This window comes from Talpa europaea, assembly GCF_964194135.1.
Source record: "Talpa europaea genome assembly, chromosome: 11".
In the NCBI taxonomy this organism is placed as follows: Eukaryota; Metazoa; Chordata; class Mammalia; order Eulipotyphla; family Talpidae; genus Talpa; species Talpa europaea.
Genome location: NC_140078.1, coordinates 3,046,727 through 3,070,511, shown reverse-complemented (window position 1 = coordinate 3,070,511; position 23,785 = coordinate 3,046,727). Strand labels below are relative to the sequence as shown.

General features: G+C 51.6%; 1 protein-coding gene across 1 annotated transcript in view; it reads left to right on the top strand.

The window, feature by feature from the left end:
• The window catches only part of CASS4 (Cas scaffold protein family member 4), a gene marked incomplete at both ends in the record, with an annotated part of 29,316 nt that extends 11,837 nt beyond the window's left edge, over positions 1 to 17,479 (top strand). Inside the window, 6 exons of the mRNA XM_084247525.1 lie at positions 5,895 to 6,308; positions 11,333 to 11,434; positions 12,606 to 12,686; positions 13,493 to 14,803; positions 15,767 to 15,844; positions 17,069 to 17,479. Of these exons, the coding sequence (XP_084103651.1) occupies positions 5,895 to 6,308; positions 11,333 to 11,434; positions 12,606 to 12,686; positions 13,493 to 14,803; positions 15,767 to 15,844; positions 17,069 to 17,479 (2,397 nt within the window). The remainder of the gene's footprint in view (positions 1 to 5,894; positions 6,309 to 11,332; positions 11,435 to 12,605; positions 12,687 to 13,492; positions 14,804 to 15,766; positions 15,845 to 17,068) is intronic.
• Between the last annotated feature and the right edge of the window lie 6,306 nt (positions 17,480 to 23,785).

Below are 23,785 nucleotides of genomic sequence, written 5' to 3'. Positions count from 1 at the left end.
CTCTAAAATGAGGCCACTAAAGCAAACGACGCCGCAGGCTCCCACTTCGGTTTAATTCTGAGCTTCTGTGACTGCTTTTTCAAGTGAACTTGAAGAAAATCAAAACAGAAAGTCAAGCAGAGAGACCATATGGGCTTTTAAGAGAGCCAGCGTGGGCAACTGTGCCCACCCTGCCAGTCTAGAGAGGGGCCACCCGATAGGAAGGATAGCAAGGATGATGAAGAAGCAGAAAACTGCAACTTCGACAGGTGGTGTTTCTAGAGGCTCGGAGACCTGGTTCTGTCTAGAACTGGAGCTGCCGCTCGCGGCTCTTGATGTCACTGCAGGAGACAGAAAGCATGAGGATGGTTTGCCCTGTTCCTTGCTCCCCCTGGTCCGCAGTGCGTCCCTGCTGCCTTCTCTGGCAACGCTAATCCTGCCCTTCCTCCAAGACTGACCTCAAAGGCTGAACACTCCTTCACCACCTCCTCACTACAGCCCCCCGAAAGCCAGCCTCCACCCACATCTCAGAACAGGGCAGCTCCTCCCTGGATTGGGCAACTGGCTTTGATTAGCCGGTGGCTTCCTCCTGACGCCCTCCAATCCTCTTGCCACCCAGCAACCAGATGTAAACGAGACCCAGAAATCAAGACCCAGATACTTTATTTACTTCTCCCTGGTCAGCTTGGTCCTCTTTCAGTTCCTCCGACTCTCCACGCACTTTACATACACACATACACACACACACACACACACACAGGCAGACACACACGCTCTCCCTCGGCCCTCACACATTTCTATGCTCTGCCTCCTCCTCTTCTTCACTCCCACTCCTGAACTGACCAAGTCCTCACCCCCAGATCTGTTTCCACCACCACTTTCACAGGGGAACTCCCCCACCCACACCCCTCACCTCCCCCCGAGAGTGCTCCTCACAGCCCAGCACTTGCTGCATCTCCTTCATTGTACTTAAGAGAAGTGGAGTCGTGATTTGACTGGAGTTTGACTGGCAGAAGCTCATGAGCTGTTTCTGCCCACTCCTATTTTGCCAGCAGCCCGCCAAGCATCTAGTAGATCCACCGTGCAATCTTAGAGGGGGAGGTGGGGGCCCAGATTTTTCCACTTGGAGCTAGTGACTCCTACTGCTCATTGCGGAGTCAGTGTTCATCCTGCCATGGTGTTAGGGTCCCCCAAGAGGAATCCTTACTCTTTGTCTTTATCTCCCTGAGTTCCTTCCAGATGCTTCCTCGTTTTCCTTTCCCTTCTCCTGGCTGTTGTCTGAAACGCGCTTGAGGGAAATGCCTTCTTGGAAATTATTTAAGAATGCTTCTTCCAGAGCCTCTCTGGTGGCGCAAGGGGTTAAGTCTCAGCACTGTGAGGCTATGGCAGCCACTGCGGCCTGAGTTCGATCCCCGGCCAGGGAGCTGCCCACAGGGCGCAGTAGGCCTCTCCTGTCTCTCCGCTACAGCCCTCAGCAGTGTATTTCAGTAGATCTGCCTGTTCTGCTCCCCATTATGTCTCTGGTGAGTCCTCTCACTGCCCCCCACCTCTGGCCTACACCCCAGCTCTTGTGTGCATAAATAAATAAATCTTTTTTAAAAAGGAATGCTTTTTCCATTTTACCCGGAATCAAACAACACCACCTTCCTCCTTCCTCTCTTAAGTGTCTGCACAAACATTTCCAAATTAAGTTCCTGTGAAAAATACCTTGTAGGCAGCCTCAGCGCTGCTGGCAGATGTGCTCGAGTCCCTTTGCAGCAGCCTGACAATTGCTTCCATCTGTTCTCTCCCAACGACTTAGCACAGCGCCAGAGCGGAGGTGGCCAGTGAATGTTCGCTGCTGCTGCTGCTGCTGCTGCTACTGCTGCTGCTGTTGCTGCTGGTTCTCCTTCTCCCCATCCTGCCAAGCTGCTGGCGGAAGCCTGGCTGGCCCCAGGCCAGAGTCTTTCTTCACCTTGCCAAGGGGATCCTTGACTCCATGTCCCTTGCAGACGCAGGGGAGCAGCCGGCCCCATTGGGGGGTCAGAGCGGCTTCTGCAGGAGCTGACTCTTGCTCTGAGATGCGAAGGAGGAGGAACAGAGTGTGCAGAGATCTGATGGGAGAGTGATCTGGGCAGAAGAATCACAAGTGCAAGGTCCTGAGGTGGAAGCCAGCTTAGTACATCGGAGAAAAGTCAGAAAACAAGGTGGTTGGAGGGAAATGGGCAGAAGAGGGGGCCTGGAGGCGCTCGGGCTGGGAGTTCAGGTTTTTGTTCTAAGTGCAATTCTAAGCAATGGCAGGTTTTAATCCAGAGTCCAGCATGCCCCAGGCCAAGTGTGGGAGGCATTGCAGCCAGTACCTGGAGAACAGGCTGTAAAAGGAAGCACACAGTAGGGCTTCCCAGGACCTTGGGTGAGTCCTTCCCTCCTCTGATCCTCAGTTGCCTTGTCTGTATAATGGGCGTGAGATGACCCACCTGTGAGGCTTCCGAGAATGAAGTGATAGAGTAACTTCTGGCTACACAACAAATAAGCGCCCCCCTCAGCATTGTTCACTGTCCCCTCTCCTCGCTCAGTGACGAACGCCCATGGTTTCATTCTTCTGCTGTCACCTAAACCTTTGTGATTACAACTCTGAGATATTAAATGTCTTCGTGAGCTGTCCAGAGACACGCTGCTGGTCATGAAATCTCGTACTGCAAGGCACTGGGCTATGGCAACATTTGGGGAACCACGTCTCCAAAGTTAGGCTGCTGCTGTCCATTGTGGACAGCTGTGGGGCCCGGGGGACAGATGCTCCTTCAAGTCTGTCCCTCCCTTTCACAGTAGACAAGCCACCAGCTCAGCAGGTGCTGCCCCCCGAGGGCCGATGTGCTCTTGCTTCTAGAAAAATGCGTGTCTGCGGCAGGCTTTTTCTTTTAAAAGTGTGTTAAATGTATTTCATGGAAGTTATGATGCTGGGTTGGAGATTGTGTTTTTGTTTTCCCTTCTCTTCTTTGGTCTTCTTGCCCAGGGTGGCAGTTAAAGTGTAATTTCTGGAAAGGTAAAATCAAGACTCTTGTGAGGATGTGCAGTAAACTCTGGTCCAAGAATGTATTAATCGGATTCCTTAATGAAGGGACCAGTAATGAAGGGACCAGTAAAATGCTCAGAGAGCCTTTGAGAATCTCGGTATTTACAGGCAGTTGAACAAAGGAGTGTTAGGGTTGTCTTGAAGGGTCCATGCAAATCTGGTTGAACTCCGACAAGCTAATAAACTCCAACCTCCATCCATTTCTACTGAACAAAAATTATTACCTTCTTTAAGTGAAAAAAATCTACAAAGCCACACATAACTTCACTAAGCCTTGACTTTAATTCAGTCTTTATAAGATGCTAGAAATGTTTTCCTGCTAAATGCTTCGTCTCTGTGGGTCCACTAAGCCGAGTGCCCACGTTCATGTGAAACCCACTCACAGCAGCTTGAAGGGACAGTAACTGCAGGTGCAGACTAGCAAGGCCTCGAGGTCCATGCTCTGGATATCTCAGAGGTCAGCCTTCCTGAGGGTCACCAGGGGCGGGCAAAAGGCTTCCTTCTTGCCCTGCTCTGAGCGAGGTTGCGCTGTCACCTTGGAGCTGTGTCTCTCCCCTCCAAAGGCCTGGAAATAGGACAGGACAACGTTTGTCTGCGTCCACCCTTAACTCGACAGGCAGCCAACCGGCACCCACTGCAGCGAGGGCTGGATCTGTAGTTCTGGGAAGTCTCAGTATTTCCAAGGATGTGTTAAAATAATTTGAAGTTACCTCAACAAAGATTTTAGAAGGAATGTTTTGATATCTAATATCTAATCATGCACAGGGTGAATGGAGGGGGTGTGTAGCCTCATCCCTGGTGGGCGAAGCGTAAATGAGGCAAACCACACGACTGGGCCAGGCCCGGCTGGGGAAAGAGCCTGGTTAAGGTCTCCTGGCCCATCCGGCCCAGAGATGCAGCTGTGGAAACCGGACTGGGGAGTTGCCCACATCTAGCTGTCAAGTTTCTCTCAGGCTGTTGCAGTAGCTAAAAACTGGAAAGAGCTGAAATGTCCCAATTCCAGGGACGACAAGCCTAGTTCATCTGCACCATGGACACCGGCACCAACGTCCAAGGGCAGAGAAGGAAACGGTTGACGTGGGAAGATGTCACCATCTATTTTTTTTTTTTAAGAACATGATCTTTTTTTTAAAGATTTATTTATTTACAAGAACTGGGGTACAGGCCAGAAGCGCGGGAAGGTGGGAGGAGTCACCAGAGACAGAGTGGGGAACAGAACAGGCAGACTGATGCAATACACTGTGGAGGGGAGCAGCGGGCGAGACAGGAGCAGTCTGCTGAGCCTTGTGGGACCCTCACCGGCTGCTGGGATCAAACCGGTGCTGCACAGCACTGCGCTCAACCGCCCGCGCCACCAGGGAGGCCCTGACACCATCTTTTTTTAAGTGAAGAGAAAAAGGTCATGAAACTGTGTATTGACTGATCATATGAAGTATTAAAATTGTAACTGTGACTCTCAGTGTGATATAACCCAACATGCACAAGGAAAGCTCTGGGAAGACAAACTAAAGGAGGAACGGACCAGGGTCTCTATGAACATTTTTGTTTTCTCTCTTTGCTTGTCTTTTTCTGTGCTTTTTTAAATGAACTTTGCTCCTGAAATAAGAGTTTTGTGGCTAAAACTTGTCCCTGGTCCCCTGGGAAATCAGTAGACCTTAGAGGGACTTTCAAGCCCGTTTGCCTGCATGAAGGACCATTATGCATCTGGGGTCTACACGTAGCTGTGTTTCCCTAAATCTGCAGGCCCCATTATGTGTCTAAGCTGCTATTTTTGAGCGGCTGGCCCTCCTTGTCCATTTCCTGTGACAAAAAAAATTATGCAAACAAAAATAACTGTTCTCAACAGATGTCGAGAAAGGAGTGGTCATTTTTGCTTCATTTGTAAACTAGGTATGAGGCGCTAAGGAAGGTAAAAAGCATCATTACATATGTTTAGTTACAGAAAGGGGGAAAGTGGTCAAAAAGGTAAATGTCAACGTGGTATGATTACCTCAGATTGTGAACTTATGGGTCGTTTTCATACTGCCTAATTTTTGTATAATGGAATTATATAATAAGGAAGGCAGGGGGGTGACTACATTAGAACCCACAGAAGCAAATTGCTTTCATTTAATTAGAGCAGAAAATTCCAGTAAGGAGGCGGCTTAACTGGCACTGCCACAGCCACAAGAATATATGTATTTTTTTGGAGGGCCATGCGGTTCACCAAGAGAGCCTGGTGGGTGGGAATTCAGAAACCCGGCTGTGTGACCCCAGGAGAGCCCCCACCCCGTGTCTGTCTCATCAGTGGTGCATTAAGGAACATTCATGCACCAGTGTGTGCCTGGCGCTGGGGACCAAGCAGCGAATAATGGAGATCGGGTCCCAGTTTTCTGACAACTTCCAGCACAAGTCAGGAGCCCCCCCCACCCCCGGCCCAGGACCCCTGGAACAGGGATGTGGGAAAAGCCGACCTCACCAGGCGTGAACTAACTGCCACACACTGTTAAGTGAGCTTCACGCACATCTACCGCGGGGGTTTCACCCGGGAGGCGGAGAGCCCCATTATGCCCATTTCAAGGCCAGGGAGGTGCTGGGAAGTCACAGAGCCAGGGCTCCCATCCACATCACGTTAAATCAGCACCACGAGGGCCCATTAGGGAGCCCAGGCTGGTCTTAGGGTGCAGGTCAGACTTCCCTGAGGATGTGACACGTCACCTGGGACCCCAAGGATGGATAGGAGTAAACTGGGTAAAGAGTGGGGATGAGGTCCCCTGGGCAAAGCAGCTGGGAGCAGCTGGGAGCTGCTGGGGGCTCCTGGGGTGGCCAAGGACCCACCCCCCGCAGCGGCACTCATAACCACACCTGCTCTCCCCCGTCCCAGGCGCTCCTGGCCAGGGCCCTCTACGACAACTGCGCCGACTGCTCCGACGAGCTGGCCTTCTCCAGGGGAGACATCCTGACCATTCTGGAGCAAAATGTGCCGGAAAGCGAGGGCTGGTGGAAGTGTCTGCTCCATGGGAGGCTGGGCCTGGCCCCCGCCAACCGCCTCCAAATCCTCACGGAGACCCCCGCAGACAGGCCCTGCCCCCCTTTCATGAGAGACTCTCTTGCCGGCCCTGAGAAGACCTGCCAGGCGCCCACCCTGCTCAGCCCCTCGCCGCCTGGCCCCGTGTACGAGCAGATGAAGAGCTGGGTCAGGGGACCCCCGCCAGCCGCCGCCCAGGTCTACGAGGTCCCCAGCCCCCCGGCCAGCGGCAGCATCGTCTGTGAGAAGGCGCTGGGTGCGCCGAGACAGGTGAGCTGGTTCAGACAAAAGACCCGGCCCGAGGGTCGCTGACACCCAGGGGCCTCAGGCCCCCTGGACTCACAGGAGACCAGATGTGCAAAATGGGGATCCAGACTGCTGGGGTTATGGGGGAGCTCGTGCTTGCCCCCACTTGAGTTGTCATTAACACTCTGCACCCCAGTGGTCCCCCAGCTCTCCAAGACACCCACACTTTGTGGGAACTGAATGCTTAGCTGAGCCATTTGCAGAAGCATTAGGGCTGCTCATGGGAGAGAAGGGGGCTGCTTTAGACTCGTGGTGATGGTGGCAAATGTTGGGGTTGAATTTCCGTGGGCTCAAAGACCAGAAATTCTCGTCAGATTAAAATATATTCATACACCTGTCAACCCAGGAATTCTACGTCTAGAATTGCTACAGAAATCCACGAGAGGGAAGCAGATCTCCGGTCATGGAGGCCACAGCTATTGTAACATCACTTGTTCAGGGAGAAGTCAGAGGTGCCGAGGTTTACGGTCATGGGGGGCTGGGGGTGAGGCGTGTGCAGGTGTCCAGGTGTAATGCTGTCCTCCCCAAGCCCTAGAGTTTGGGAAGTGCAAGGTAAATCAGTAAATACTGATTTAAAAAAGAAGGAAAAGCCAAGCAAACAAAAAAACCATCAAGGAAAAAACCCACCCAATTCCCTGGAGTGTGCGTGCGTGCGTGTGTGTGTGTGTGCATGCACGCGTGCTCACGGGATGGAAAGAAGACACGCCCACCGTGGTTACCCCTAAAGGGGAATTGGTGAAGGAGAAAGAAGAAGAAAGGCATTTGGCTGAGACCTGCGTTTTCTTCTCTCCTTTCTCCCAGCCCTCAGGACCCAGCATGATGGAGGGAGAATGTTAGGCGGGACTCACTCAATAAATTGGATGAGCCAAAAGATTAGGAAGTTGACCTGTGTGTTCTAGAAAGTATGGTTCCATCTCTAACTTCAAAAAATAGCAGTTTTTAAAAAACAGGGGAAAAGAAGCCCTCAGTAAACACAGCAGAAATTTTTAAGGGAATTACAAAAGAGCAAAATAATGTGGTGTCTTCCCGACACCCACTGCTCCCTGCACCCCCATCTGGCCTTCCTGGGGTGTTAAGAACACAGTGTAGTTTTGCATGGTCTTCAGCCTCGAGGGCCTTTCCAGCCAGCACACATGAGATCTCAGCTCCGGGGACCCCGCACAGGTGGCCACAGTGCCGGGGAAGGGCTGCTCCCCAAATGGTGCTGGGGGCCTCCAGGAATACTCCCCACCATCGGCCTGTGCCCCCTTCCTTCAGCATGAAGCTGATTTCTTTTTTTTTTTTAAAGATTTATTTATTTATCTATTTATACAAGCACTGGGTACAGTTAGAAGCATGGAAGGGTGAGAGAATTCCCCAGAGCCAGAGCGGGGAGCAGAGCAGGCAGAAGGACCGAAGCACACTGCTGAGGGGAGCAGCGGGCCCAGCAGGAGAGGTCTGCGCACCATATGGGACCCTTGCCGGTGGCCAGGGATCGAACCGGCGCTGCAGAGGCTGCGGGCAGCTTCGTAGCCCAGCGCTCAACCGCTGCGCCACCGGGGAAGCCCTGAAGCTGCTTTCTTAAAAGATTTTAGATTTTAGATCCCGCGGACTTTACATCCACCTACAGCACAGCTGCCTCCTGCGGGCGCGAGCTCCGAGCCCCAGGGATGTCGCTGAGCTCCCAGGGGAGCTGGGCCTTTCTGGAACAGCTGGCCCCAGGGCAGGACCTAGAGGGGTTCCTCCCACAGCACAAGTGGCCTCAGGGGCAGCTCTTTTCAGTTGCTTTTCAAAGCCACTAAAGAAAGCAAAACAAGCAGAAACCACTGTCCATGCCTGTCCCTGAAAGGGGAGCAGTGGCTGTGCCACCGTCTCCAGCTTTCCTGACACCCAGACCAGCGCCAGGGGTCTGGGCTCAAGAGACGGGAAAGCCTTTGTGACCATCGACCTCACTCTCAACTTCTAGACTCACAGACAGTCCTGGACACCAAGTGTCGGGGCGACTGGCACCCTCACTGGCGCGGCTGCAGTGATACCAGAAACTACATCCACAGAAGGGGAAGCCAGAAGCCAGGGTGCGTGGCCGCTCAAATTGGGTTCTTGAGGTGGCCCCATAAAATACCCAGGGAACTTTCCTGCCCTTGTTTTCTTGTTCAACTTCCCTCCACGGCTGCCCTGGCCACATCTATTCTCTCGTCCTCCCACTGGTTTTTTCCCTCCCTTCTCTGTGCTTGGGGGTCTCTTAAAGCAAGCACTGCCTCTGGGGCCCAGGAATCAGGATTCCTGGGCCTGGGTCACTTGGTTGTGGGCAGCCTGGCCCTGTGGACAACTGGACACTTCGAAACGCCCCTCTGCGTGCCTCTTTCTCGCTCTGTATCTCGAGAGCGCTGCACCCCATCATTTCTGAGGTCACCTCTACTCGCTCCTTTTGGTGAGACTGGAAAGTTTCACCTCTTCCTCTACTGCAAGAAGCAAAGGGCTGGAAGAAGCAAGATGATCAGTTACAACTCCTCTGATCCTCTGAAAAGGCAGACATCTCCCCGCTAATGTGAGCAGGTGACTGGCCCAGGTCTGAGACCACTGTGCATTCAGAGTCCTGAGGGCAGAGCATTGCCGGGACCAGGTGTGTCCAGGTGTGTCCAGCTGCTCCTCGGGCTGTTTTCCTGCAGGCCCACACAGCCCAGACAACCATGTCCACAATGGCTGGATTATCTCTAGAGCAAGCTTGGCCTAAATTAGAAGCTGGCACGGGAACAGGTCGCGTGGCTCAGCTTGTCCTGAGAGGAGTCTGTGTGGTCTTGTGCGGCTGGAAGCAGCAGCTTCCAGCTGGAGGGGATTGGCGACAGAACAGCTCTCCATTTTACAAATGAGGAAACAGGTTTCTGGGAGGTGAAAGGCCCCTCCAGGGTCACACAGCCGGCAGAGACCTGAGTGGGAGGCTTCCTTGCTTCCGACCGGACATCCTTACCTGCTCCGGCCCAGATACACAGGCCGGCCTTGAGCCTGTTAGCTGCCCCTGGTGGACGCACCCCTTCTCTGCAGCGAACTTTGTACTGAAGCTGACCTGCCAGGTCCTAAGGGTGGGGTTCGGTCCTTAGACCCAGATCAAGCAGCACAACGAAACCAGCAGCCAGAGCTGCTTTTTCCAGCCACTTCCCCCAGCAGCCACAGGTTTTACTTTTTAGTCCAACTTCCTTAATATAATATGTGGGCCAGACTTTTAAAAAAAATCACCCTGCAATGAATGTGATGAATATATTTGGTTTTGGTCTAAATTCAGAGAGAGGAATCATTCGTATTTCAAATGAAAAGGGTCAGATTTCTTTGTGAAATTGCTCTCGCACCCACCAGTTCCTGAAATGGAGCTTCCTTTGGGGGTTCCCCAAGTCTCTTCAAACCAACCTTTCAAACATGTTCCTGAAATCATTGCCAAATTGAACCTACGTTTTTCTAAGAAACACTGGGCATTTTCCTACCAGCCTCCTTCCATCCGTAACCCCGCCCCAGGGAAGTCCCTTTGCTTTCTCTGTGGGTGACTTTGTGTCACCCACAAAGTCAGCTTCATTGGTAAATGGGCCTAGGCCAGGGGAGCAGGGGAGGAAGGAACGGCACGGGAGGCTTTGTGGTGGGGGTGCTTGGTGCGTTGGGATAAGTGGGTGCTGGGAGGAAGGTCCAGGGGTGTGATGGTCAGTGGGGGACACGTGCGTCTGGTGTGGGCTTGGAGGGAGCACGGCTCTTAGGAGCGCGGGTTCAACTTCCGAGTGTCATGGGGAACCAGTGACGAGTTTGTCCTGGACCCATCAGCCAAAGGCCAGAGGAGACCACATCAGATTTATGGGTGCACTGAGTGAGGGGACCCACAAAGTGGGGGGGGCCACAAGCATGTGTCAGCAGAGGATGAGACTAATCACAGGCGAGGACGCGGGGCTTTGGAGGAAATGTAGGTGAAGGAGTGGATGGACTCTGTGCAAAATGGGGCAGTGTGTTTGGGGTCACTATCAGTCCAGGCTGCAAAGTGGACTCAGCCACTCCCTCCTTGGGACCCCCAAAGTCAGAGTAGACATGGCACATGGCACCTGGTGGCACGTCTCTGAAGTCCTGGCCTGAGGCCAGGAGTCGCGGCTGCTCCCTGGCGGAGGAGATGCTCCCTTCTTATTGCTGGACCCTCAGACAGCAGTGCCCTGGGAGCCTGGGCTTTCGCAAGAAGGCGGCTTGTTGCCGAGAGACGTCAAGGCCTGGGATGTGTCTCGCTTGACAACTGTGTCCCGGGGAGGAAGGTCCTGCTTTGGCTTTGTAGCAGCTTCATGTGCGTCTGTTATTCCAGCCTGTTCTCTGGCCAGACCCCTGGGCCCTCCCTACTGCCACACCTTCTTTCACCCAAAACAATCAAATAAATGAATTTGAGCACTAACCTCGTGCCAGGCCCCCCATCCCTTGTGTCACCCGCTGACTTCATCAGCTCTCAGCCGAGTGACATGGCCTGTCCTCCAGTTGGGGGCCTGAGGCTCTTCCCTTAACCCCCAGGCAGGCAGGTCACCTCCGGCCCCACCTCTGGAGCGTCTCGCTGGCCTGTGAGCCCCACGTCCAGTCCACGGGGACACTCTGGCCCATGAGACACCAGCGGGCCTCTTGGTCCCTCTTTGTGCCTCAGAGCCCCCTACCTTTCAGCCACGGCTGCATCCGTGGGCCTCCCGGGCTCAGGTTAAATCACAGGGAAGCTTGTGGGGATGCCGCAGATCCCGGGGCTCCCCATGAGGACACACAAACTCAATGCAGCTGGTGTGGATCCCAGAACCTGAATTTCTCACCAGCTTCCAGATGGGGTGGTGCAAGGGGACCTCCCACTGTATGCTGCTATTCCTTGCCTCAGAGTGGAGGACAGCAGTTAGGGGTGCTGGTGAACGCCCCAATTGTGCCAGAGCTGCCTCCGCCCTTGGGGGGCGACTTTGAATGTGATCTGTAGACCCCTGGGGCATTTCCTTCCCTCACCTCTTCTTTTTCTCCCCCAGGCCCTCTTCACGACTCCCAGGCCTGCCTGGGCCTCCATGCCGGCTCTGCAGCGCCCGCTGTACGACAAGCCGGCCCAGAGCCGGGCACCCCCGGCCCTGAAGGTGAGCACCCCCACCAGCCCCTAGGGTGGCCTCCGAGTGTCACGGACACTGCATCTTCGCTTTACCAGCAGGGGTTTTCTGGAGCCACCCACTGACCCCAAAGGACCCATCACACTCAAAAGTCATCTCTAGGGCCGGAGTGCCCAGGCCAGCTCGGGAGAAGATCGTGCTACTTGAATTACGACTACTTTTTAAAAATTGTACTCTTGACCTGTCGTGGGTGTTTTAATCCATGCATACACAGCACCCAGCCACCTTCTTCCAAAAGCCCAGGCTCCCAGGGAGCTGCTGTCTGAGCAGCTATACACATACATATATGTGTGTTGTTAAATAATAATCTCTTGAAGGATATACACCAGAATCTTAATGGTCTCTGCAGGGTGAAAATTTTTTAAAAATTTATTTGTAGTGGGCCTCCCTGGTGGTGCAAGAGGTTAAATCTCAGCACTGTGAAGGTATCTCCAGCCCCCGCAGCACGAGGTCGATCCCTGACCAGGGAGTGACCCACATGGCGCAGCAGACCCCTCTTGTCTCCCCGCTGCTCCCCTCAGCAGTGGATTTCAGTAGATCCACCTGTTCTGTTCCCCACTCTGTCTCTGGCGAATCCTCCCACCCCTGCACCTCTGCCCTACAGCCCAGCTCTTGTATGCATAAATAAATGAGTCTAAAAAATTTGTATTTGTAGCTAGCTAGTACATCGAATTGGCGAGACAGGTTTTGTGTCATCAGAAAACAGCTTTTCTCATCGCTTAGCCCATCAAAACTGCTCTGAGGCTGCTGCCTTCTCCTTGCCCCATCAATGGAGATAAAAAGCTGGGGACCTCAACCAGACCCACTGCCTGCACTCTCCAACTCCAGACTCCATTGTTTGAAGTCAGGGTGGGCTCCAGGCAAAAGAATTGTAAAGTTCCCACATGCTTCTCAAGGGTAGCCAGGGCTGGCAGTCAAGTTCTGATCAGGATGAAAACCTGCAGGTGCTGGTCACTCAGGGTGACAAGAAGTCACTTTAGCTTCCCCAAGGCTCATGGAGGAATTGAAATGTCCAGAGGAGCGTCGTCACTGAAGCCCCATCGATGTTTTCATTTGGAACCAACTGGAGTAGGGAGAGTGTGCGCTGCACAGTCATCAGGAGGGAAAAATCCAAATCATCCTCTTGTGGTCTTTTCCCCAGGAGACAGAGAAGCAGAGATTATATGACATACCTGCCAGCCCCCAAAAGGCAAGACTCGGTGCCCCTGCCACCCAAGCAAGTGTAAGTATGCCCAGGGGCTGAGGTTTGATACCACGAAAATCCTCTGGGAAGCTTCATTAGTGTGGTCCAAATTAGGAATGTAATTCCTTATGGCAGGCATGTGCTTGGGAACAGACTCTCTCCAGGGGAGGACACGGCTCTAACTTCTCTCGTGTCACAGACATACTGCAAGAATTAAGTGAGGTGATCCTTGCAGAAGACCAGATCTGGTGCTGGGCACAGAGCATGAGCTCACTAGCTTTTGAATCAATGCTTCTAGTTATCATATCCCTCAGAGGGGTGTTGTGCTAAAGTGGGCTTTTACTTGTCTAGAGTTGACTTACTGGAGTCCATAATCCATGTCGATCGTTGGAGTCTGTCACGTGTATGTAATAAAACCCCTATGGCTAAGGTTGCACCATAGAGGCAACAACGTGTCAGTAGGGCCATGAGGGATGTGTAGGAGTTTGCTGGATGGCAAGGAAAGGGATGGAAAGGGCATTTAGAAGAGAGGGACCAGCTTGGGGGAAATTCAGCATAACAGTGCAAAGGAAGCATTCTGAGTTCAGAGAAAGGCAAACAGCCTGGGTGTCTGGGTTCTGCAAAGAGGGTGGGAGCAGAGTGGTGTGAAGGTTTAGTGGAAGTGGAGAGAAAGGAGATTCAAAGGAGGACCGAACTAGATAGTGAAGAGCCGTGTGTGACGACAGCAGTGGGCGCCCCCACAGGCATGCAGTAGGTCCTCAGCACGATATACATTGGTCAGAAGAGTCACTCACACCCCCTTTTAATTGCTACTAAATCAGGCGACCCTGTGTGGTTCTTCCCAGGGCCAGAGTGTCCCGCTGACATCAGCCACAGCCTTAAAAAATAGTGGCTACAGCACTTTGCCAAACCCTCAGAAGTCAGAGTGGATTTATGACACGCCTGTGTCTTCAGAAAAAGCCAGTGTCAGAAATGCAGCTCTAACCGGCTTCATGGAAGGATCGCGGCCCCAGGCCCACCCCTGGCATCTGTCCAGCTCCCCGAGTCCTCCAGACAGCAGAGCCCCGTCCCTCACGCCACACCTGCCTAAAAATGCATCCATGCAGAAAAAACTCAGCCTTCAGGAAATTCCTTCCTGTGGCCGCCCAGCACCCCGGGACGCGGTCCCTTTGGAAGAAGGAACCAACTTCAGGGTTCCTTCCAGCTTCCTGGCTCCCCGGGTGGAGCAGCAGAACACCAAGCCGAACATTTATGACATCCCTAAAGGGATGGTGAGTGACCCCCAGCCCAAGAAGGAGCTGGGAAAAGCGGGCGGAGCTCCAGAGGACCCCCGGGACCCAGCTTCCTGGTGCTACCCCAGACAGGCGGCCTCGCTGTCTCCCGACCTGGACAGACTGTCTGCTTCTAGCTCTGACAGCAGAGCCAGCGGCATGTCTTCCGGCTCCTCCGCATCCACTGACTCTTTGTCCAGCTCCTTCTCAGAGGAACCAGCAATGGAGCAGCCCATGGGCCAGGACTTGGCCAAAGAGACGGCGGCAGTTCTGCAGCACCAGGTGGCTGGCTCCGTCGCGGGCCTGATGCTCTTCGTGAGCAGGCAGTGGCGGTCCCGAGAGCACCTGGAGGCCAACGTGGATGCCGTCCGCAGGGCGGTTGAACACATAGAAGGATCTTTGAGAGAATTCCTGGCCTTCGCCCGGGCGGTGGCGAGGACAGCCTCTCGGCTCACTGACTGTCACCTTCAGGCCAGAATCCGGGAGCAGCTGCAGGTGATCTCCCACTCGCACCAGATCCTGCAGGAAACCAGGGAAAGCCTGGAGAGCGTCAACTGGTCCCTGGAAGTCCTTGTGACTGACAAAGGCCAAACCAGCCCGGATGACCTGGAGAGATTTGTCATGGCGGCGCGGACGGTTCCAGAAGACGTCAAGAGATTTGCCTCCATGGTCATTGCCAACGGGAGGCTCCTTTTCAAGCACAGTTGTGAAAGGGGAGAGACTGTACTGTTGACCCCAAATGCAGAATTTAAGCTTGCAAAATGCAATCGACTTCCCCAAAGGGAATCCGAATCGTACCAAAGCAGCTCCCCTTTCAATCGACAAAGGGAAAGCGCGTTGTCCTCTGAGCTACTGAAGAAAAACAGAACCAATGTCTGCAACCAGGTGAGTTCCGAGTCCCAGCTGGTGGCTCAGGGCTCAGTGTTACTGAGAGGACACCCTGAGCACGATGCTGCAGATCTTTCTAGAACTGCTAGGCTTTGGGGAGACCTGGGCTGCACTTTTCAGAAAATAAAATTCTCAAAAGGAAAATTCTAGATGAAATTGTTTTAAGAAGTCAGATGAATATTTTGATGTTAAGGCGGGTAGAAAGTCTTCTGGAAATGTGGGGGCCCGGGGTTTTTCTCCACTCCTCAAAAGGGGAAGAATTACTTTTGAAATTCAAAGGTTTGATTTCAAACCTTTTGAAATCTGCCCTTCGAGCAAAATTTTTTCATCTCAAGTTTCCTTGCATCTTTAAAAGCTATACATCTAGTCACTGTAGTGGATTCTTAGAAACGGAAGAGGAAGTGTAAACACTCTGAGTTGTGGGGGTTTTAGCCACCTCCAGGCTCCGGCTGCACATTGCACGCTTTAGCTGCCTGAGCTCCAGCCCTGCAGAGAGAGACCTCAGCGCAGGGTCAGTCACGAGTCTGAGGGCGCAGCTGGGCTCGGGACACTTGTCACATTCAACACGTTCTGCCCAGTCTTGGCATCTGCTGACATGCCTGGTGGAGTGAGAGCTTTGGTACCTCCAGAGAAGCTAAGAATGTGGACATTTTTCATTTCCCCATTTTAAAAATGCGTGTAACTCCCTTAAGAGTTAGGTGATTTTGTTGCTGTGCGAATGTCACGGTGTCATTGCACAAACCTAGATGTCATATTTGGCCACGTTGGTGGGTGATGCCCACCAGGGATGCCGCAATGTCCTTTGTTGGCAGAGGCATCAGTAGGCAGAGCCATCCACAAAAACTGAACTTCAGCAGCTACTAGAAACACTAGTAGAAACCACCATGTCCATGAACAACATAAGGCATTGTAGTTAAAAACCATCCAAGTTGGCAATTCCAAGGTATTTTATTTTATCAGAAGCTGCTTAACCTACAAGAGAGAGAAAAACCCACCTTGGAACCAAGATTGGATGTCAACAGAGACTTAGAAACCCAGGTAGGTGTTACCACATATTACAATTTTGAGAGATGTAGCTTATCCCTACAATTGTTCTCTGCTATGAATATTTCAACATTATAGGCAACACACATGGGGAGGAGGGGTTTGGTTTGGGGGATGGTTTTCCCTTTTTTACAGTAGAAGGGACAAGCCAAGTCCAGAGAACCCCAGGATGTAGAATATAATCTATTAACCTTCAGTGAAATAATTCACATTCTGTATTTTTATCATGGCTGAAACTGGTATGCATTCAAATAGCACAAACTCACATTCCCTTTGACATTCTCTAATTTTTCTGATTATAACAACAAAATAAAAACCACATTTTGGGGGGCCCGTATCTTTAACACCTTGTTGACACTTGCTGTTCTTCCTCTTCTGTTTTTTTTTTAAGTCTAGATGTTATCTTGTGCCTCTTTTTATCAGTTGCTTTCTATTGGTGGCAAAGTTCACTTGTTTTCCATTTACCAGTTTTCAAAATTTCCTTTGAGTTAATTTAAGTAAACACAGGGGCTTTTTTAATTTATTTTTTATTTTTAAAAATTTACGTATTTATGCATACAAGAACTGGGGTGCAGGCCAGAGGTGCAGGGGTGAGAGGATTCACCAGAGACCAAGTGGGGAGCAGAACAGGCAGATTGACCAAACTACACTGCTGAGGGGAGCAGCGGGGAGACAGGAGAGGTCTGCTGTGCCATGTGGGTCAGCTCCCTGGCCAGGGATTGAACTTGTGCTGTAGTGGCTGGACTCCCACCCCGCCACCCCATCCCCATCCCCTCCCAGTCTATCTCTGAGACTGAGATAGAAAGGATTTTAAAAGATCTTTAATCTGTTGAATAAGGGTTTAAATCTTATCATCAAGTTTGCTGGCATTTTTTGAAGTTTATAAATTTAGTCTTTAAGGTGTTCCTTAGCATGGGTTTTTGATGGCTTGTTGGAGGATTGAGTAAGAATCTCTCTCTAGCATGTGGAAGATTTTATATATGCACAATGCGATTTATAAGTTGTTTCTGTAAATACACTCATACACTATAACTCACTGCAACAGTATTTTGAAAGCATTAACTAATTTGTTAGGCAGATGTTGTGTATAGGACTTCCCAAAGTTGTACTTTTTCATGTGACGAGTCTAGCCAATTGAGCACAAGCAGGAAAAGAGAGACCACACCAGCCTGCTGGAGGGATCTCTCATTGAGCTACTGTTTTCTTCTCTTTCTGTAGAATCCTTGCTGTCCTACCCCCCGATCTTCCAGTCTACAGAACCCTGAGAAAAGGATCCACCTTTCCGAACACTGCCGCCTCTACTTTGGGGCACTCTTCAAAGCCATCAACGCCTTTTCCAGCAGTCTCAACGACAGCCAGCCCCCCGAGATCGTCATCACGCAGAGCAAGCTGATCATCATGGTGGGGCAGAAGCTGGTGGACGCACTATGCAAGGAGACACAGGACAGGGACGCACGCAACGAAGTCCTCTGTGGCAGCAACCACCTGTGCAGCCTGCTCAAGGACCTGGCGCTGGCCACCAAGCAGGCAGTGCTCAAGTACCCCAGCCCCGCAGCCCTGGGGCACCTGAAGGCCGAGGCCAAGAAGCTGGAGCAACACACGCAGCAATTCCGGGGGACCTTGGAATGAGCCTCCCCCTGGCATGCTTTGCCCCCACCCCATTAACCTCTTAGATTCAGCAGCACACCCACAACCATGCACCCCTGTCCTATGGTACAAAACAGTCTGGGGGTATCCCAGCGGGAAGAAACAGCCAGTGCTGGTCTGAGCAAGTGACTATGTAACCGCAGGACACTGACACAACTCACAGAGTCAGGGGTCAACCAAGGACCTTGCTGAGCTCTTGGAATATCACATTGGAAGTGATGCTGTAGAAAATGACTTTAATTTGCTTAAATATGTGCCGGTTTTAAATTCATTCATGATCTCTTTATTTATTGGGAACCTATTATATATCAGATTCTAGGTGCTGGGTATAGAGCTGTAATCCAAAGTGGCTTTGACCTCATGGAGCTTAAAATGTAGTAAAGAGACAGACAACTAAGTGAGAATACAATGTATCAGGTGGTCAGGAGACAATAGGAGAAGAGAGCTTATTTTCAAATGATTCATTCCTGTTACATCTGTTCAAAAATGTGTGTTTTTCATTTGGGATTGAATTAATTGTGTGAGATGGGTCCAAAGTGTGTCTGTGTCTTTGCACCAAAAATGTATATATTTTTGCTATTTTATCTTAAATGCCACATGCTGCATTTACAACATAACATATTCTGTTGTGTTCCCTATTAATTTATTTCGTATGTTATAGATTCTGTGTGGATAAATTTAGTATGCTCCATTAGAAAAGTTTTATCTTTAGCAATCTCAACTCTGTAACCATTTAAAACTTTCTATACATGTCATCATAATTGAACCAAGTACCAAAGAAAACCTCCAATGTTTGCTTTCGTTACCCAAAAGCTCCCTCCCTCACCAAGTGTGCAGGGACATACGTAGTGGTCAAGTTGTTAGACACAAAGCTAGCACAGGCAAGGCCGAGCCAACACTTGTGCTGAGGCAACCAGGAACTGTAGTGGTGTGCATGGACAGGATGCCCATCGCCCACAGGGTGCAGATCTGAAAGTAATACAAAGGTCCCCCTGAGTCAAACCACCCCCTTATCCTCTCCTAGCAACTGGGTCTTTAGCTCACATTGCTATGGTTACAGCACCTCTACTTCACCTCAATTGTCTATACAGGTTCATATCTCTTATATGCATCTCAGGACTGAACATCTTTGCGGCCTGGAAACTGCATCTCAGGCTAGAAGTTACCTGGTGCATTTCCTCTCTGCCACGCTGCACTTAGGTATTTTACAATGGGTGACTGCTGGAAAGTTGGCTCTTTTCACTGAGTTAGACTCGGGAAGGACTGAGAGTCTTTGTGAAGCTTGGTTCTCTATACCAGAGCAGCGACACCCACATTCTTTGAACAGGACTCCTTCTGTTACAAGTCATCAAAACTCCAATCCAATCCACATTAAACAGTAAAGGAAATTTATTGTCTGAAGTATCTTAACATAATCCAGAGGCAGCCTGGCCTCAAGGCCGAGGGTTTTAGGTGCTCCAATAACATCATCGAGTTTCTGGGTCCTACTTCCTCCGGGTTAGCTCTCACGAGAGCAAGGTTGTTGGATGCCCATGCCCTTCTTGATTTGTGCCTGGAGAAGGAGACATGACTGATTCTGCTGGGCTTATTCAGACCCCCTCACAACTCCAGGATGATGGGGCATGGTGTGACCCCTGAACACACACGCACACCACATGTCCACTCCGTGGGTCCTTTGAAGGAATTGTTCTATTGAGAACTGAAATGTCTGTGATTTCCCCCTATTTCAAGTTAATCAAAAGCCTGCCAGTTTCACAGATACCGACAGAAGACACCAGCTTCTGGGGTCAGAGACTGCATTTGGAGTCCCCCAACACCATCCCCAGGCCTAACGATTCGCTGGGAGAATCCGCAGGAGTCAGCACATGCTTGAATTCACAGCAGTGATCTATTATAGGGTGAGGATCCAAAGCCAAGTCAGCAAAGGGGAAAGGCACATGGGGTGAAGCACAGAGGGAAGCAGGCACAAGCCCCCAAGGCCCTCCCTGGGGTCACCTGGCCACCCTCAACTACCCAGCAACGACTTGTGACAACATGTGTGAAATATTGCAGGCCGGGGAAGGAGGCGAGAGCTTGTACCCAGGGTTTTATTGGGGCAGATCAGGCAGGCAGCGTCCTCTGTGTGCACCCAAATTCCAGGTGATCGCAGGGACAGGCAGGGGCTCCGCCTGCATCGTGCTCACACAGCATGAACTGTGATTCCATGGACGGGGAACCTTCTCAGGTCCAAGTCTCTAGACAAAGGCCAAGCTTGCAAGCAGGTCTTTCTGAGAACACCAGTCAGGCTTGCACTGTCCACTCTTCTGCACCAAGGACTTTTCTTACCAAACATAAGCAGCTGAAGCTTCGCCTTACCATGGTTTCCTCACCCCAGCCCCACCCGTGGCTGTGCATGCAATGGGCTTATGTCAAAGCCAAGGAGTCCTGAGCAAAGGAAAATCCCATCTTTTATTTATTTTTCATTAAATGTATTTATTTTCTTACATCATTGTTCATTTTTGGATAGTGTTTGATTTCTCCCCCCGCCCCGCCCCACTGCGGTCCCCATAATTCTCCCATCACCACAGCCCCCGTGACCCCTCTCCACAGCCCCTTGCGCTCTCTCTACCCCTCCGCTGCTATGAGCCTCAGATCTGTGCTCTTAGATTCAGCCGCACACCCACAATCCATGCACCCCTCTCCTATGGGACAAAACAGTGTGGGAGTATCCTGACGGTATGGCAAGTTTCATCTCTTTCCTGCCCCTGTGTTGGGCTCTGCACCCTGCACCAGCATGACCAAGCTTCATACAGGGAGACATTATATTTTTCAGGCTGAAGAGCAAGCAAACCCGCCCTTCCACTCTGGAGGGCGTTTGCTACAAAGAAAAGACACTGCAGAAACAAAGTGCTATTAGTGCCTCTGCTCAAAAAGCTGGTGAGAACTGGGTCCCCACTGGAGCCCCCACAAAGTCAGGAGTGCGGTTGGAAGAAGGGGGGGTGCAGGAAGGTGCCCATACATCCTTCCTCCAGTGGGTGACATTATTTTTTGCACAATAATAATAACAGCAGCACATATTTATTAAGGAATTACTATGCTCCAGACGCTGCTCTAACACTTTATTTTTTTTAAGATTTATTTTTATTTATGCATACAAGAGCTGGGGTACAGACAAGAGGTGCGGGGGGGGGGTGAGAGGATTCACCAGAGACAGAGCGGGGAACAGAACAGGCAGATTGACTGAAGTTCACTGCTGAGGGGAGCAGCGGGCAAGTCAGGAGAGATCTGCTGCGCCATGTGGGTAGCTCCTTGGCCGGGGATCGAACTGGTGCTGCAGAGGCTGTGGATTGCTTCATAGGTTGCGTCTTAACCCATTGTGCCACCATATATGTATGTAGAGACACAGACAGGATAGATGAGAGACAGAGAGACAAACAGAAAGAGAGAGAGATCTGCCTACATATATCCATATATATTTCATTTCGAGATAAGGTCAAACCATGAATTTTTGTTGCCAAAGTACAAAACCATTGAGGTTTAAATAATGAAAAGGCTGCTCCCAGGTAATGTGTTTTGTTCCCATTCTTGAAAGAGAACACTTGGGGGATGAGTTTCCACAGGTTAATAAGGTAATATTTCCAAAAAAATTAAAATGGAGCAAAATCATAGCTTTCAGCTTTTTACAACTTTTTGCTAAATATGCCCAGAATTCTGTGCTGTTTCCTCTCCAGAAAGGAAGGGGAAATGGTGGGCGGCCTGGTGGTGGCAGTGCTGGCAGCCACTTGACCTCAATTAGGGGTGGATTTCATCAGGAGGCTGGAAGTAGTGAGGGGCCTCGGTTCAAAGATCTTCCAGAGTGACAAGCACTGGGAGCTGGTTTCGGGTTTGGTGACAACTATTTTTTTTTAATAAAACATCTTTAGGCAGCTCTCCCGGCCGCCTGTGACTGTGCAGTGCCTCGCCTTTTCTTTCTCCCTTTCCTAATCAACCTGTCCTTTAAAATATAAATAAACACAGAAATGAAAGTCTTTAAAAAATATAATGTTTCCCCAGGTGCGTACCCCAGGTGTCCCAAAGCTGCCCATTTGCAATGGTTACCCCAAGCAAGCACTTCGTAAAAGCCCTTTTCCTTCCTTCATTCATTTAACAGCAATTTCCCCATTTATTGATTCTCCTGGCCCAGGTCTCTGCCGATTGCTCGAGGAGCCACAGGGAGGACTCCCGTGCTCTGCTGCGGCACTTTGACTAGCCTAGGGAGACGCCTGTGGAGCGGGAGCTCCAAATCCAGCCTTGTATCAACTGGAGCGACGTGTCGATGGACTCGTGGATATTTTTTCTGGGGAATAAGTTCAACATTTTCATCACATTCTCTAATAGGTGACCCCCAAAAGGTTAGGAAATACCGGTTTTGCTAGTGTCGCTTCTCTTTCATTATGTCACCCCCAACCCCCTCACGTCCACAGCTTGAGTGGGCAAAGGGTTAGGCAGGATCCTTGCGAAGGAGTCTTCTTCATCACTTTATTCAACAAAGGCAGTGGAGAGGCCTGGAGGTAATGGCAGCTGCCCGCCACGGTAACTGGGAGAACAAAACGGCTCAAATCAAGCAAAGCCTGACACACATCCAGCTCCCAACACACTGGTGGTGGCTGCAGCTGATCATAAACACACGGGTTTAACTGTGTAGAATCGGCAGCACCAGGCAGCCCAGAGACCCATCTCCTGAAAGAGATCAAGGAGGAAGAGAAAACCAATCCTGCTGCCTTAGCTTTATTTAACACCCACACAACAAGCACCCGTAGGGGTCAATAGCAGCTGGGGGCGGGGGGCGGGAACGTTAAGGAGCACAGCATTTGTAGTTAGGTGGGCCTAGTTGGAGACTAGGCCCTCATCTTCTGCTCCTACTCACCCACAGGGTGTCCTCCACCTGAGATGCACGGACATCTCAGGCTTGTCATTTGGAGAGTGAAGGGCACTCAACCCCTGTCTCCTGGGGCTGTGCTGACTGGAAAATGGCCCCAACCTCCCAAAGATATGCCTCCTGGGGTTTGGGAGAAGAAAGGATTTTAATATGGAGCCAACTCAGTGGAACACAGGCGCCCCAAGACTCAGAACTGCCTGCCCAGATGATCAGGGAAATAGGCTTATATCTCACTTTGGGAAGTGAAGCTTGCAAAGGAATGTCGGGTTGGCGGGAGGTCACTGGGTGAAAAAGACAGGGGGACAGAGGAAGGCAAGCAGCTGAACGTGAGTGGTGGTGGGGGAATTCCTCTGGGGAGATGGACTGGTGGCCAGAACCTCAAGGGCCAGGGTTGGGTCCAGCTTGTGGGTCTTTCATCACCTGGAAAAACCCAAGCTCTTGGGGCAAGCACATTAAACCCCATCCTGTAACAAAAGGTGAGGTGTCATCGTTATCTAAAGTAGCCGACCAGGGGCCTCCCCTGGTGGCGCAGCGGTTGAGCGCTGGGCTGTGAAGCTGCCCGCAGCCTCTGCAGCACCCCAGGCGAGAGTCCCACATGGCACGCAGACCTGTCCTGCCGCTTCTGCTGCTCCCCTCAGCAGTGTCCTTCGGTCCTTCTGCCTGCTCTGCTCCCCGCTCTGGCTCTGGTGGATTCTCTCACCCTCCCGCGCTTCTGACTGTACCCAGTGCTTGTGTAAATAAATAAATAAATCTTTAAAAATAATAATAATAATAAAGTAGCCGACCTGGCTGGAAAAACAGAAAGCGGTTCGACATGGTTGATAGCTAAGTTATGGAAAGAAAACGCAGGGCTTGTTTCGGGGAGTGTTTGGTTTTGGGGTGCTAGTTTCACTGAGTTGGCCCTCAAGATGTGTTCTCATTGTAAACAGGTACACGTTACTTTAGAAAGATTTTATTGATATGCATCATTAAAGGCAGAGATAAAAACCGACCCTTTCCCTCCAGGGATGTCCCAGATCCACAGGCAGTTTGGGGGGGCCTGGGGGGGCGGGGCCCCAGAGCGGTGGGCGCTCCCGAGTCACCCCGCGCCCCCGCCGGGTCCGGGCCGTGGGCGAGCAGGACGCCGCGCCCGCCGCAAAGAGGAAGGGCGGGCAGGGCGGGGCTGCGCGCTGCACCCCACTTAGCGCCCAAGGTCCCCGCGAGGCCGCATCAACCCACGCCCTACGCCCCGCGGGGCGCTCCCTAGCAACCGTGGCTTGACAACGGCCTCGCCTCTCTGCGTCGCGACGGCTGCGTCACTGCGGCGCGCCGGAAGTTGCCGCCGCGGTCGCCGGGGACCCCGGAAGTGGCGATTGAGGGGTTTGTTGTGGGGGCCTGACTCCTGCCTGGCG